This window comes from Geotrypetes seraphini, chromosome 4 (genome assembly GCF_902459505.1).
Source record: "Geotrypetes seraphini chromosome 4, aGeoSer1.1, whole genome shotgun sequence".
NCBI lineage: Eukaryota > Metazoa > Chordata > Amphibia > Gymnophiona > Dermophiidae > Geotrypetes > Geotrypetes seraphini.
In genome coordinates, this window is record NC_047087.1 from 110810386 (window position 1) to 110827377 (window position 16992).

Genomic DNA, 16992 nt, shown 5'->3' on the forward strand with positions numbered 1-16992 from the left:
AAGGAGCAGCACTGGGATTTGATCTCACAACCTCTGAATACAGAGGCAGCAGCTGTTCTACCAGTGAGCCACACCTTAAAAGCAGCCGCCGATAGTGTGTCAATCATGCAACAGCATCAGGTACAGAATCTCGCCTCTGGCAAAGATAGGCACCAGAAATGTAGGTCTGGAAGACCCCTGCTCTAGGTGGAAGACTAGGCGAGTAGCGTCAGAAAGAGGCTACCCCACCCTTGTCCAAAGTGTTTTGTTCTCAGTGGTAAAAAAATGGGACATATATTATGAATGGACATAGCAGATTTGCATCTTAATTTGCATAAGGAGGTAAACCCTTAAAAGAAGAGTCCAGAAGAGGGGAAGGAGACTCCAAAAAACTTGAACACCAATGGTGCTGGTGCAGGGGGGTTTCCATTATTTGTTGGACAATTGGTGGGATGAAGGGTCACCTCACCCTGAGGAAAATAGGGCATTCCAAGTGGAAGTAGTAGAGAAAGAAAATACCTAGTTAGAGGCCTTGGAAATAAGAATTCCCTGAGCAACTCGCAAGGGGAGGAATGCTGGCCTAGTGTCTAGCTCTAGGTAAGCCAGGACACTCAGCCTATACCTTCGGGTAGGAAGTGCTGTTTACTCAGCCTACATATTTGGTGGGGGCAGAAAATGACAGGGAGATATGATTGAAGTCTACAAAATCCTGAGTGGTATAGAATAGGTAAAAGTGGATCAATGTTTTACACCATCAAAAATTACAAAGACTAGGGGGACACTCAATGAAATTACAGAGAAATACTTTTAAAACCAATAGGAAGAAATATTTTTTTCACTCAGAGAATAGTTAAGCTTTGAAATGCGTTGCCAGAGGATGTGGTAAGAGCGGTTAACGTAATTGGTTTTAAAATGGTAGCATGGAATGTTGCTACTATTTGGGGTTTTTTGCCAGGTACTTGTGTCCTGGATTAGCCACTGTGAAGATGGGATATTGGGCTAGATGGACCATTGGTCTGACCCAGTAAGGCTATTCTTATGTTCTTATAGCCGGCTAAGTGTGATATTTAGAAGTTAACTAGCCATGGATTGCTGCATAAAGGGACCCTTGGCAAAAGTGGACTTAGGGCGCCCTTACATGGGTCTTTCCTGCTTCCTAAAGCCATTTTTGCTATGGCCAGAAAATGGCTGATTTTCCCATTTTCTGAATTAATAGCCATGCACTAATTTTGCCATTAGTGCACAGCCATTAAAAAAAACTTACCATGTGAGCCTCTACCACCACCTATTTTGTAGGCAGTGAGAGCCCCCATGCTAACTCCACGATAATCGATTAGGTCGCTGTAATGCTGATTAGTGCTGTCACATCCACTCCTACCCCAAACATGCCCTCTTCTCAGAAAATTAAAAAATATTTTTTAGTGTACAGTGTGCACGTGTAAATTGGCCATTTTACCATTGGACACTAGCGCAGTTTAATAAAAGGACTCCAAAGATAGGACTAACTTTTATAAGGTCCTATTTATGTTGATAACCCGGTCAGTTAAGTGCTGATTATTGGCACTTAACTGACCAAGTGTTGATTCTATCCCTGAAATGCCCCCAAATAGCCAGTTTAAAGTTCAACATTATCCGATTATTTTCAGTAGCAGTAACTAGTTAAGTCTGCTTAAAATTAGTGACTAGCCCCAAAGAGGCAATATATCCAGCGAGGAGTCATTTCTGACTAGTTATATCATTTCGAATATCGACCTCATCATGTCTGCCTTCAGGGTTCAGCATGAATCACCTGGAAAATCTGCAGAATGTTATGCTTTTCCATGTAATTGAGTGAGTGTTCAAATGGGTCCTCATAGCGAAGATCAGCTTCACGTTGTGAAAGCAGCAGCTCATCCATTTGTGTAATCAGGACATTTCTGTGTGGCATCTGAGTTAAAAACAAAGAAACAAGGAAAATAATAAATCCAGTGTTATCTTCCTTTTCAAACCTGGAAGGGTGCCTGCAAAACAGAAAGACAGGAGATTCATATCATTGACGTATGAGGTCTGACAAATAAGTTTGTGAACTTGCCTCGTGCGCTTACGTTGGCAATTCAGTAAGGTTTCATAACCTTGGTATATCAGTGTCTCACAGCTGGGTTCGTATCGACGTGTGGCGGTGTCTTGCTGAGTGGAATTCATTATTGTTGTTCCGTGTTTTTGTGTGCTGTTGCAAAAATGTTGGAGCTTGAATTAGAGCAATGAATAAGCATTAAATTTCTTGTTAAACTTGACAAGAGTGGAAGTGAAATCAAGGATATGTTAGCCCAAGTTTATGGGGATAATGACATAAAGAAAACAGCAGTGTACAAATGGAGTAAACGTTTTCTGAGGGGAAAAAGTGTCACTGATGAAGAAAGGTCAGGGCAGCCAGTAACGAGCAGAACTGGTGGACACAATGCAAAAATTAATCAAATTATGCATCGAAATCATTGGCCGTCTATGAGACGCATAACACTGGTCAACAAGCATTTTACTACTGGAGTTCTGTCACCTGTACCTTAACATGCTGACTCTAAATCTGAAAACAGTTTTCATCTATCACATCCTGTTTTAAGTTATGCGCCAGTTTGTGTTTATATCATTCTCATCAATAACGCTACCGTGAAGCGTCGGTATTTTACTGTTTCTGTAATATAATATTGCATTTTAAGACAGCTCATCAATCACATATACCAGCAATTTGAATGTTTATACTAAAAAGTGATTGTGCTGCTTTTTCTATCTGTGAATTTTTATATTTTGTTTGTTTTTTTCTAAGATATAATTATTATGAACAGATGAGGTTGTGTTAACCATCCTGATAATTTCTGTTATGTCTGCAGACAATTTACTGCACAAGATCAGCGAATAAATAAAAAATCGCCCATAAGCAATTAACCCCATTCCTCATGACTCTGACAAATCCAGTTCCAATTCCTCCGTCCACATCTGCAGCACAATGTGCCGAAAGTTCAGATGAAGAATGTGTTTCTGCTGCTGTGGAGGAGTTGTATGAACCTGAAGTGGATGAAAAACAACCTCACCTGCTAACTCAAGATCTTAATGATCTGGTTAGAGACTGTCAAAGGAGAAAGCAGAATTGTTGGGTTCAAGGCTAAAGCTATGGAATCTTTTAAGGCAGGACACCAAAATATCTTTTTCTCGTGATCATCACACCATCCTGGCTTCCTTTTACCAAAAGGAAGGAAACATTTGTTTCTGTACTGATATTAATGGTCTTGCTATTAGCTAATGGGTGCCAGAATGTCACTTAAAATGCACTTCTTACATTCTCATCTCAATTTCTTCCCACTGAATCTTGGTGATGTCAGCGATGAGCTTGGGGGAAAGATTTCATCCAGGTATCAAGGCGATAGAAAGCAGATATCAGGGAAAGTTCAATCCCAGTATGATGGGAGAATATTGTTGGTTCTTGCAAAGAGAGACAAATGTAAAAGCAAGTGTCTCAAACATTTCTGAACATGCTGACATCACTTTTGTGTGAGTTAAGAGAGGCGTAAATATATGCTCTAACATGTCCCCTTATTGTCTTCGTGTTTGTTTTCAGAGTAAACTCCTTAACACAAGTTTGGTGGGACACAGTTCTTACTCGCAATATTGTGCCGATATGGCAAAACTGTCTAAAAAAAAAAAAAATCTGTAACGTGTATCTCAGAAACCTGATGTGCTAGCTGAATTTCATTTACAGATCTGAAATCAGCATCATTAAATTAACTAAGAACACTTAAGTTCTCAGTAGCAAAGAAATTTTTTTTTGTTGACCAGTGTACCAGACCAAATAAACATCGATAGAGAAACAGGAAAATCTTAACTGAAAATCTTGGCATGAGAAAGGTGTGTGCAAAAATGGTCCGAAAGGAGCTCACCGATGAACAAAAGCAAAGGAGAGTTGAAGTTTGCCAAGACCTTTTGGAGAGGCAAGACAGTTGTTTGGGCTGTGTTATCACTGGTGATGAAATATGGGTGTACCAATACAACCCTGAAACAAAGCGTCAAAGTGCATAATGGAAGTCAGCTAATTCTCCATGACCAAAATGTTTCACCAATCCAAATCAAGAGTCAAAACGATGTTGCTAACCTTTTTTGATATTAAAGGGATTGTTCATCATTAATTTGTACCAACTGGACACACAGTTAACCAAGTTTACTATTTGGAAGTGCTGAAAAGGCTGCGTGAAAAAGTCAGACGTAAACGACCTGAACTTTTTGCCAACAACTCATGGCTTTTGCATCACAACCCATTGACTTTTTTCTTTACCCGAAGATTAAGGAAATATTGAAAGGAAGACATTTTGATGACTTTCAGGACATTTTAATGACATTCAGGGTAATACGACGAAAGCGCTGATGGACATTCCAGAAAAAGAGCTCCAAAATGGCTTTGAAGGGTGGGCTAGGTGCTAGCATCGGTGCATAGCTTTTCAAGCTTCGAAGGTGACCATAGTGATATTCAGCAATGAGGTATGTAGCACTTTTTCTAGGATGAGTTCACAAACTTAATCATCAGACCTCGTATTTCATGGAAAGTGGACCTTGTTTATGAATTCACAATAGCACTGTTATTGGTTATTATTTTTCACAAAGCCCAAGCCACAAAATGGGCTTTGTGGCAATGATGTTATCTGCTAAGCATTAGCAAATAGGGGTCCTGTCTCATTTTTTGGAAAGGAAGGCTAAAAATCCAAAGTTGAAGGCAGATGCACAAAGCCTACCATGCTGGCAATGTTATTCTGATAACAAAAGAAGAAAACTCAACTGCTCCACAGGAAATGAAAAAACCAAAAGCAACAGAAACTGTGAAGAAGATGTTCTTGATGCAGGCGTTTATTCTGTCAATTCAAAATTGTAATAACAATCCACATATGCATAGGTTGGACCCAACACGGTCCAAGTTTCAACAAACCTGTCTTCCTCAGGGGTCCTAGATTATGCTATGAGATTGAAGAAAACAATTGTAGATGCTGAAAAACCAGCATAAAGCTGAAGTATAAAACTGTGCTGTGTAGTACTGCAGTCTACCAAAGCACTCTACTGCGTTGGGTCCAACCTATGGCATATGTGGATTGTTATTGCAATTTTGAATTGAATGAATAAATGCCTGCATCAAGAACATTTTCTCCACAGTATCTTTTGCTTTTAATGTTATTCTGATGCCAATGCACAGAGGCTTTCAGCAACTGCTTTATGGAAAGCTGTGACTGAAAATCTCATGCTAATGAGCTCATTAGTATTAAAATGAGCTCATTAGCAGATTCCATACAATGTCCAGAATGGGCTGCACAAAACCCATGTAAAACTACTGACAGCTCAGAACTGTCAGTAAGTTCCCGACAGGAAAACAAAGTTACTTACCTGTAGTAGGTTTTCTCTGAGGGCAGCAGGTATATATTCTCAAATGTGGGTGATGTCATCTATGGAACCCAGCACAGACAGTCAAAAGTGTACTATCACTTTAAATTTTAAGGACCACTTGTACTGAATGCGTACCTTACCACCTGACGTCAACTCATAGGACCTGCAATTCAGTAACAAAGCTAAGAAGCCAACTAGGGGAGATGAGTGGGTTGTGAGGAAATATACCTGCTGTCATTGGAGAACAGCTGCTACAAGTAAGTAACTTTGCTTTCTCTGAGGACAAGCAGGTATATATTCTCACATGTGGGACTCCCAAGCTGCCATGATCATGCCTCTAGGAAAAGGGTTACAAGTTAACAACCATGAGCCTGGTGAAACCCAAAGGGTTGGAGGGAATTTGTCATTTAGGAAAAGAACAAATTTTGTAGAACCGCTTGCCCAAACCGACTATCCACCTGGAATGATTCTCCAAACAATAGTGGGGAGTAAAGGTATGGACTGAGGACTTAGTGGCTGCCTTACAGATGTCCTCAATGAGAGTGGAGCAAAGATGGTCTGATGTTATGAGAGTCCAAAACTGGTGGAAGGACTGAAGTTTACTCCCTATTGGAAGATCCAGAGGGTAATGTTGGCAACACTGTTTAGTAGGGAGTCAAAAAGACGATTGTTGTTTGGACTGATTCTGAGACTGTAACTTCTGTTGTTTACAACAACTTTGGTTGTTGGAATGTGCAAAGAAGGTTGGTTGCAACAGAAGAAGGATGGTTGCAACATCTGGTACTGTAGTAGAAAGAATGTTTAGAGGTACTGGAATACCTGCAAGATGACTTAGATTGAGATGACCGTTTCTTTGATAAGAGTAGTCATACAGTCAGTGCATTTCAATTTGCAGTCTCCACAATGTGGTCCATAAAGATGCAATCACCTTTACAAGATACATTAGTGAGTCATTCAAGCATCAAAGTCTCTAGATCAGATGCTTTGGAGGATACATCAAATGCATCAAACATGGCTCTAGCCAGCAATTTCTTAATAAGACTCTGAAAAGGTTTAGCTGGTCAGAAGAAAGGTGTTGTTCAAAGTCTGATACTTGCTTTATTAAAGATTTTAAATAGATGGACATGTAGAAGTTATAGTCCATTATTCTATGAGGGTTGATTCATAAGTCATGTCAATTATATTTTTTCTCTTGAAAATGTGCCAACAGGGAAATCTAATATATACATTTCAAAGAGTGTGACGTATTTCTTAATGTTGCCACCAGATGAGAGATGAATGCAACGGTTTCTGGTAGGGAAGAAGCAAAAAACATGACATTTGAAATCATTGTCTCATTAACAAAGTAGTAATAAATGTTAGCTGTTTTACTAAACCAAGCTACAATCAGCTTGAGAGTGAATATGTTTAACTGTTAACATCCTTCAAAGCATTGCCATGTAGGATTATAGCATTGTGCAAGTTCTGGATGTTTCTCCCATACTGCATGACGCAGTTGGTCTTGCAGAAATGACTTGTAATACTGTGCATTCCCAGCGTATCTCTCATCAACTGAATGACACACAAGACAACATGGGAGACTGCTTTTGAAGGATACTAACAGTTAATAGTTTGTACTTTCTTCTTCATGTTGTACACTGAGTACCATAATAAAACAATGATTTCAAATGTCATGTGTTTTTGCTTCTCCCATACCAGAGTTCACCGCACTCATCTCTCATCTGGTGGCAACATTAAAAAGTATTATGTCTCACTTTCAAACATATATATTAGATATCCAGTATTGGTGCATTTTCAAAAGAAAAATAAATTGTTGCCATGACTTATGAATCAACCCGTGGTATTAGTAAGCAAAGATGCCTGGAATACACATTTGCCAAATCTATCCAGGGTTCTGACCTTTCTGCCTGGTGGAGTATTGTCGTATGAGTGAGAGCTGTTAGCACGCAGCAGAGCAGACTCCACTACTAGGGGCTGATGCTGTGGCTACCATCTTATATGACCCCACTGTTGTGTTATTCAGATATTACATTATATGGTCTGAGACAATACTCGCCCTTTCAATTTCTAAAGGTAAGAGAGTTACAATATACCAAAATGTTCACTTCCACTTGCACCTCCCACACCCCCTCCAACGGCAGCGCGAACACTATGCATTAAAAGTGGGGAGGTTCCACACACCCCCTTCAGAGCTCTTAAAAAATAAGTTTTTCGGCAGCGTGCTTCTGTCTTGTGCTGAATTGTCAATGCTGGATTGTCGGCGCGCTGGTGTCTTGCGCGCCACTGACTATGAACCTTCAGCCACACATATTCATACATATGCATTCCTCTGCATCTCACCTCTGGAATTACCTTAATCTACCTGATGATTCTCCCACCTCTGCCTTAAGCAGGGGTGGTTGCAACATATCATGGCAGAAAATGACTGCAGCACTAAAATTCTAAGAAATGAGAACAGCATTAATTCATCTTCGAGCTATACCATAAAAACTAGTATAAGGCTGCTGGGGGCAGACCACTCCCGCCTGCTATCAGTAGAAACCACTATCATCACTATTAACAAGTTAACACATTAGTAGCATGCAAAGTCCATTATATATGTTCAGTTTATCCATTGTCTTAGGTGTCATCTTCTTCAGCATGCAGGAACTAAAACGAGAGATAAACAACAACACTAGACGACATAAAGAGAGAGAGTGTTTGAGTCTTTCGATCTTCAAGGTGGGTGGCAGTCCATAGTGCTCATGCTTCTTTATGTAGTATGAGAAAAACAATTTCAGTGATAGGTCTGTAGAAATCCTTTGCTGTTCCTTGAGAGTGCTCATGAAGCTGGGTCCATAATCAAAATGGATCTACTTAGCTGGATCATGGATTGAGAAGAATCTGCTGAACACATTTCTGAGGCTGTTGGCAAACATGTCTCACATGTAGATTGCAAAATGCGGTCTTGTTTCTGGCTTCCTTTTGACCTGACATTATAGATGACAATGGTCCACAACGTCTTTCATGTTTTTTTCACAATATAGAAGAAGTATCACTTTGGTGACTGGTCGAATAAAGGTCTTTGTCTCAGTGATGACTCTGCTGAAGAACTGAATTGTCTTCCATGGGAGTCTAGTATCCAGCTTCCCAAATTGTTATTGGGAATCTGAAGCTCTGAGCTTCCTAGGCTTTCTTCTGTATCCACTGAGGAGACTGTTTTGCAGAGTATTAGGTCCAAGCTCTGCTCCTTGGACTATGAGTCTCTTTAGTAGTCAAGTGGCTGGGATATGATTCAGTGAGGAGCATCTACCTTCCAGGATGCTGACAGAGAATATCCTGATGCTTGGTTTTCTTGTTCTGTCGAGGCAGGTATAACCTACTATCATCCAGCTCAAGTCAAGTCATTGTGGGCCTTTGCATGTATATGAGACGTCCATGGATGTCATGGATGTCCAACATCTCCAAGTTTTTTTTACATTTCAAGTTTTTATTATTTCTTGATATCCCGCAAATCAGAGTAACTAAGCGACTTACAATAAAATTAGTATCAGCGTACCATAAAATTAACACCTTTTAATAAAAATAGTAATAAAGATAAAAATAACATATAATACAAAAAGGGACAAGGGAAGAACTCCAATTTGTGATAGAAAAGACCAGGATCAGGATCTCAGTTTCTGGATCCAGTGGTGTAAGCTGATTGGCTATTGGCCTCCGGTGAGGGTGATACCAAGCAGATGCCTTCAGGTCTGGGAAGTTTGGTTTTACATTATCCAGGTGTAGAGCATACTTTAATTTGTCTTGCCATGTTCTATAATGCTCAGGGCAGTCACTGAACTGGGTGAGCCCCTATAGCCTTTAGGTCTTTGCAAGCCAAATAATTTTCTAGATTTTCTTTGTCTGAGGCTGTGGGCTGAGCAGTTGGAGCCGCCTCTGGTTGGATACTGCGGGATCTGTCCTCTGTTTGTCTGCTTTGCCTCTTTCGAGGACTGGCATGGAGTATGCTGCTCAGGTGGCTCCTGTTTGAATGAAGGGTGCTCAACTGGTGCTCTATGACAGCAGCTGCTTGACTCTTTCTTGTGTCCAGTCTCCATGTAGTGCCGGACTCTGTAGCTGAAGCAAAGCATTTATCTTGGTGTATATATCTGGATTGCAAGCCAAGAGTAGTATACTGGACTACTGTAATTCAATTCATTTGACAGGTTTTCACTCAAATTTGCAGAGATTATACAAAATCCAGAATGCGGCTGTGCGGCTAATTTTTGATTTGAAGAAATCGGGTCATGTTACTCCATACTACAGACAACTCCATTGGTTGCCTTTTGAGGCCAGGGTTTGGTTTAAATTTGGGATGCTTTGTTATAAAGCCGTACATGGTAAGGCACTTGGTTATTTACTAGAACAATTTACATTGTTTAAGGTGGTTCATCCATTAAGGATAACTTCATTATTTGTGTTCCCTCCAGTACGAGGATGTTTTTACAAGAAATTTTTGCATCAAATAATATTTTGTTTGCTTCATTGATTTCATTTATGCATTTCTGAAAACTACTAGACATCTCTTTTTGTAAAATTCTTAGAAAAGCAATAATGATATTTCTGTTGTATTTCACTGTGTTATACAGTCTCTTGATGATGTAAACCGCATCGATCTGGAAGGTATTGCAGTCTAGAAATGTATTTTAGTGTAATGTAATGTAATCTGTAGGCATGCAAGCATGTGGAGCACCGTGGTAGCTGGTTGATTCCAGGATATGTCATACCTTAGGTTTGCTTTTTTTTCAGGCACTGGTGAAGACAGATGTGCATCCTTTGACTCCTCTAGTTCGAGCTGCACCTGTGCGCTAGCAGGTATTGAACTCTGCAGCTAAATCAAAGCATCTACCTTGGTGTGTATACTTTGAACATAAGCCAAGAGTAGTGCATTCGTAAGCATGCAAGCATGTGGAGCATCATGGTGGTTGGTTGCCTCCAGGGTATGCTGTACCTTAGGTTTGCTTCTTTCAGGCACTGGTATAAAGAGGGATGGTTCAGGCTGCCCCTGTTGCTAGTAGGTACTGGGATGTGAGCCATCACATAAGCTCTGGTTCACTGAGCAGTCTTCACAGGCGAAGTGCCATCCTGCTTTGCAGTTGCTTCGAGCACCTTAAGTTGGATTTCAATGGTAGCTGCTTCCTTCTGCTGTTGGAGCATCTCTAAGGCAACGACCAACTCTGCTTCTATCTTGGCACCAGCAACATTTGCCTTCATCTTGACAGCAGCCTTCTTCCTTTCTTCTTCTGCTTTAAGTCTCCCTAGTTTCAGGGCTGCTTCCTGCTGACTATAAAGAGCCTATGCTTTAGGGTCTGTACTTCCATTTGCAATTGATTGAGATGGTGCTTGTGGCGGTTCAGTTAGCGTAGCTTATCATGTGTGTCCTAGACAGTCTAGATGACTTAGATGTATGCCTGGAAGAGTGAGAGTACTGAAAGACACCATGTTATAAATTTACAGTTTTATTCTCTGCCTTCTTTTTAACTTTTGCTACTGTAACTCTATTTCTGGTCTGTGGCTTCCTGATACTTTTTTTCCAAAAGGCTCTGCATTGTATTGGTTTTATTTAAGAACTTGATGTTCTCTTCTGCTCTCTGTTGGTCGTGCTTTGGTTGGATTGCAGTTGTGATATGTGAGCTTCACTAACTGCCTCTGAAATACTGAGTATGTCTCTCTTCACCTTCTGCCACTGCCTTTTTAGATTGACCAATTATTTTACTTGCTGTATCTGGTAAATTTCCAAACCCTTTGGGGTTAACTTACAAGTTCTTTTGGGTTTAGTCTTAGGTTGAGGCCAGAAGAGTCTATGAACACCATGTCTGCATTATCTTGTGGCTTAGCCTGTTTGTCTTCTACAGCAGGCTCTTTGACTAGTTCACGCTATGCAGTATTGCATTCTGCTATTGTATGCTTGTGTAGCCCTGGGCAAATAGTACTGTACATACTTGAATATAAACTGACCAGAATATAAACCAGGGAAACTTCACCCCCCCAAAAAAAAAACTGAGGAAAAAAGTTGACTCGAATATAAATGGGGGGGGGGGGGGAATTAATATTTAAGTGTATTGCCGTACCTGCACCCTTTTTCCCCCTCTCTTGCTGCTCTGCCAGGCTCTGCATCTAGCCCTCTCTCTCCCTGGTTCTGCATCTAGCCCCCTCCCTGGGGAGACAGGAGGGATCCCTCCTGTCTCAGCCCAATTCTAATTATTTTTATTTCCCTCCTTAAATATCCCTGGTGGTCCAGCAGTGGTCAGGACAAGAGAGATCCCTCCCGCCTCTTGTCCCAGGCAAATTCTAATTATTTTCTTTCTCCCACCTCCTCCACGTACTTTAAGTATCCCTTGTGGTCCAGAGGTGAATTGCGTCAGAAGCAACCTTCGTTCGTTCCTACCCCAAAATCTCGGTTTATATTCGAGTATATACAGTATGCACTGAAGTGAGGAGTTGAGTGATGCATCTATTTCCCAGAGCTGCAAGTTTAAAATTATCAGTGCTGTGTATTGGTGTATGAAGGGCAGCCTTAGCAGTTGGAGTACAACAGGGGACAACTGGTAACAACTGGAGGGCGGTAAACTTGTGACCTAGGAAGTTTGAAAAAAGCTCATACACCTGGGTTTCCATGGGAACCACAGACTATGTGCAGACAGTCAGACACCTCTGAAAATGACCAGAGACCTGGGACAAGGGATCCAACAGTTTCCAGAAGCCTAAGAAAAACCTTTGAGAAGCCAAGCCAGTTTTTGGACTTCCTTGAAAGTGGTCTCAGTTTTGTGTTCTCACTCCAGAGGAGACTTAAGGACTGGATTTGGGCAGGAGATTTGTCTTTTGGTCAGACCCCACCAACTGACCAACAGAAGCCCCCCCAACCATTCCCCTCTCCCTCCCAAAATAGTCAGGAGGGATTACCAATCCCTCCTGCCACCTGATGCTCCCTCAAACCCCCTTTCCCCCATACCATTCTGTTGGATGTAGGAGGGAAGCACAATCCCTCTACCTTCAAGGCCCACCGATCCAAAATGGAGGGTCTTCCCTCCTCAGTGCATCATGTGATGAGCTCGGACGCCTAAGGCCCCTCCCAATGAACCATCACCTAGAACCGACCCCCCCACGCAGCGAAAATGGCAGGAGGAATACCCATTTCCTCCTGCCATGTCAACCCTACCCCCTCCTGTCAATTTACTTTCACGCGTGTGGGAGAGTCACCATGAAAAGAGGGAGTGGGCATCCCTCTTGCCATTTTTTCCTGTTTGGGGAGGTGGTAGGGTCGGCATGGCAGGAGGAAGTAGGCATTCCTCCTGTTGTTTTCGCTGCTGCTGCGGGGGGGGGGGGGGGGGTTGCTATTTTTCTTATAGGGCAGATATTGTGCATGTGCAACATGCACATCTATTCCCATTAAAAAAAAAAAAGTTAGACAGGTAAGCGACTGGTCTTGACCAGTCACTTTTTTTGGATCACTAAAAGCGATCACTTTTTTTAGTGCATCGGGAAACCATGTTAGAGCATCAATTGCTCTACCGGTTTACATGGCATTTCAATATTAATGAGCTTATTTGCATGGTCGGATCAGGGAATGAGCGATCGTGCAGAAAACCACACGGTGAACCATTTTCTGCACTGGGTCGGCAATTGCGATCGTCGCTAAAGCTGTTAAAAGAGGTTTAGCAATAATCACTGGCTTTAGTGCATCTGGGCCTGGATGTCGAGGCATTAGAGACCTTGATGTTGAGGCATATCTCTGAGCTTACACCAGCTGGAGGAATAGTGAACGATTCTCCCTGCATCTATGTTTGGATTGTGTTGAGGTAGTCAAAGCATAGGAAAATGCCGACGCATACCTGGTAGGAGAGATATGTTTCTGTTCTTAGCTTCCTTATGTGGCTCTCCTGATGCAGGTGGTACTGACAACGAAGTAGAATCCTTGCACAGCATCAACTCAGTATAATATGATGTCTTCGCAGGTTTTGATGTCAGTGTAGGTTGCAAGTTGGGTTTGGAATGTCAGTGTAGGTTGCAGGTTGGGTTTGGAATTTCTGGTCATGCTCGATATCCTTGATGTGGTACTGAAGTACTTCTTGAATTGGGGAAGAGAACTCTGAAATGCAGCACTTCAGCTCTGTATAAAACTTCAGGTCGCATGAGCCAATGTTGGGTGGGAAGGCACCAGCGAGTGGTATGGGCGGTCTTAAAATTTAAAGTGACAGTAAACTTTTTGACTGTCCGTGCCGGTTCTATGGATGACATTACCTACATGTGAGAATATATATATGCTTGTCCTCAGAGAAAGTCAAAGCACACTCCCAAACCAGCAACCAAAATTAATGGTCCTCATACCACTACGAAAGGTAAGGGAAGGAAGGGCTTAGGATCGGTGCTTTAGTTCAAGGGTCCCAGCCTTTATGTTTCAACCCCAATAGCAACAAATGATCAAAACTAACATCAAAGAAGAAGTGGGGAAGGGGCTGTACAGAAATTACAAAATATTTTATATGTTTTGTATCATATACGTTGACTGTATTCAATAAACTCTGCTTTATCTCAGATTGATGTGTACAGCTTCTTCCCCACTTTTTCTTTGCTGCAAAACTAACAGCATACATATAATTTGCATGCTGTTAATGTTAAGCATTGGTCACTAAAACAAAACACTGGTGTTTCTCTGGTGCTGCATAGGAACAGCGCTGGAGATTTGTGCATCTAGCCTTTAGTATTCTTACAAGGCATTCTGTAAATTCATTGTGTCAGAAAATGACTCAGAGTCCTTCAGAACTCATCTTGCAGTAACAGGAGGAGCACCTAACCTCCCTTTTCATCACTTTTGTGACTAACTGCGTTCGCCAATGTTTCATCTTTAGATAATTACTTTTTCTGACAATCCACATTAAGGTGAGAAATAAATTTCCTTCAAGGCCTATGCACACTGGCAAATCACAGCTAAAGGAGGGCAGACAACACATTAATAAAGGAACTACAATACCCAGATTCAGGGCCGCCGTTAGGGGGAGGCAAACAAAGCAACTGCCATACGCCCCAAGGCTCTGGGGGACCTCCATGGACCAAGGATTCCCCTTTTTCTCTGCACCAGTCTGATGTTGCCCTCACTTTCTGTTTTGATGAAAAATCCACAGGCATCCCTCCCTGCTTTCCCTCTGTCGCGGACCACCCAGGCAGAAACAGAAAGTTGTGTCATCAGGGACGGACTGTGGCAGAAGGAAATCAGGGAGGGGAGCAAAAGGCAACACTTCAGAATTGTTTCCAAGCATGGTGGATTTTTCAGCAAGAAAGAAGGTGAAGATGACATTGGACTGACACGGAGAGAAGGGAGAGAACATGCTGGGCCGAGGAAGCCCCCTTGACCAGCTGGGTTTTTAAAAAGTACAAAAAGGGAATGTGTTAAAAGAAGTGCCAGATTGGGCATGGAGGAAGGTGAAGGGAAAGAACTTATGGGGCTGGAAATAGAGGAGAGAGAGATGGGGAGGGGTAATGGTTTGAAGGGGGAGAAGAGAAAGGGAGAGAAGTTGGACATGGTGTGGTGTGAAGGGGGAAAAAGCGACTTGAAGAAAGAGACTGTTAGAAAGAGAAAGGGAGGCAGGCAGGGAAAGATGGAATGGAACAGTTGGGAAAAGAGGGTGAGAAGTTGGTCCTGGGGAAGGAAGGAAGGAGGGAGAGAGAGATGTTAGGTCTGGGGGTGGAAGGGAGAAAAAGATGCAGCATTTTCTTTCTTATCATTTCATTGTTCAGCATTAAGTGGAGATGGAAGAAAAACAACAGAAAAGAGAGGGGGCAAAATGTTGGACCATGGGGAGGGGAGGAGGAAAGATGAACCCATGGGAGGTCAGGAAGGAAGAGAGGTGAGATAAGAAGATGCTAGGGGATGGAAAGAAAAGGACAGGGAGATATAGCCTGACGAGTAGAAGGGTATTCTAGAAGTGGTGAGCCATGTGGAAGAGGTCAAAAGGAAGATGACATGATGAATGAGAGAAAAGTGAGTACAAGTGTTAGAAATGTGGTAATGAGGAGTAGATAGAAGGAAATAGGAGGCTGGGAAAGGAGTGAGAAGGGAAATAGATGGAAAGGAGATAGAAAATGGATTAGCTGAAAATTTAAAAAGAAGATCAGGGGATCAGGGCCAAAGATACTGTGCAAGGACATTGTAAATAGGGCTCAGGACTGAGTGGGAGCTTTTTGAAAAAAGACCTATGGGAGAATTGCAGGGGTCTAGTGCACAAAAAAACCAGCAAACAGGACTAATAAAGTACAACGGATTCCAGAGGGACAATCAAAAACAGGGAAACAAGCTGAGGACGAAACAGACACAGAGAGGAGGATGACCGAGACGAGGCTTGGGGACTGGCAACTCACGAGGGGATCGCCAGGAGACCCAAACCACGAGGAAAAACAGCACGAAAGGCGAACAACCGGGACTTACTTTGCCTATACACAAATGCTAGGAGCCTAAAGGCTAAAATGGGAGAGCTGGAAGTCTTAGCCAGCAATAAGGGCCTAGACATAATTGGAGTCACAGAAACGTGGTGGACTGATGACAACAAATGGGATGTGGCCTTACCAGGATTCAAACTCTACAGGAGAGATAGGTCACACAAAAAGGGTGGAGGAATAGCGCTATATATAAAAGATTCCATACCTTCAACCAGGATGGAAACAACTGTAAGGGCGGATGACTTGGAATCACTATGGGTTAAGCTACCAGGAGGAACTAGAGCAGACATAAAATTGGGTCTGTACTATCGCCCACCTGGACAAACGGAAGAAATCGACAAGGATCTGGAGGCTGAACTGAGGCAGGTATGCAAAAGCGGAAGGGTGGTGGTGATGGGGGACTTCAACTTCCCTGGAATAGACTGGAGTATCGGGCACTCAAACTGCATGAGGGAGACCGAATTCCTGGAGGTTACGAGGGGCTGCTTCATGGAACAGCTGGTCATGGAACCAACACGGGGTGATGCCACTCTTGACCTAATCCTCAACGGACTAGGGGGATCCGCTAAGGAGGTGGTGGTGCTAGCCCCACTAGGAAACAGCGATCACAACACGATCCAGTACAGGCTAGACATTGGATCATCAAAGGTGAAAAGAACTACAGCGACAGCACTCAACTTCAAAAAAGGGAACTATGAGGCCATGAGGAAAATGGTGGGGAATAAACTCAACAACAACCCAAAGAGGATGGAGTCCGTAGAAAAAGCCTGGACTCTACTCAAGAGCACAGTGCACGAAGCACAGAACCTGTGCGTTCCCAGGTTCAGGAAAGGGTGCAAAAAAATAGAACAAAAAATCCAGTGTGGATAACAAATGCAGTAACAAAGGCGATAAGTGACAAGAAAGCATCATTCAAAAAATGGAAAAAGGACAAAACTGAGGACAACCAAAAGGAACATAAAATACACCAAAAGGAGTGTCACCGGGTGGTTAGGAAAGCAAAAAGAGAATATGAAGAGAGACTCGCAGGGGAAGCAACAAACTTCAAATCGTTCTTCAGGTACATTAAGGGGAAGCAACCAGCAAGGGAGGAAGTGGGACCCTTGGATGATGGGGACAGAAAGGGAGCGGTAAAAGAGGAGAAGCAGATAGCTGACAGGTTAAATG

At 42.4% G+C, this 16992-nt stretch overlaps 1 protein-coding gene across 1 annotated transcript in view; it reads right to left on the reverse strand.

The window, feature by feature from the left end:
• Window positions 1-16992, reverse strand: part of TEX55 (testis expressed 55) — a 216956-nt gene that overhangs the window by 31784 nt on the left and 168180 nt on the right. The window contains exon 12 of the mRNA XM_033942914.1: window positions 1769-1906. Within this exon, the coding sequence (XP_033798805.1) occupies window positions 1769-1906 (138 nt within the window). The remainder of the gene's footprint in view (window positions 1-1768; window positions 1907-16992) is intronic.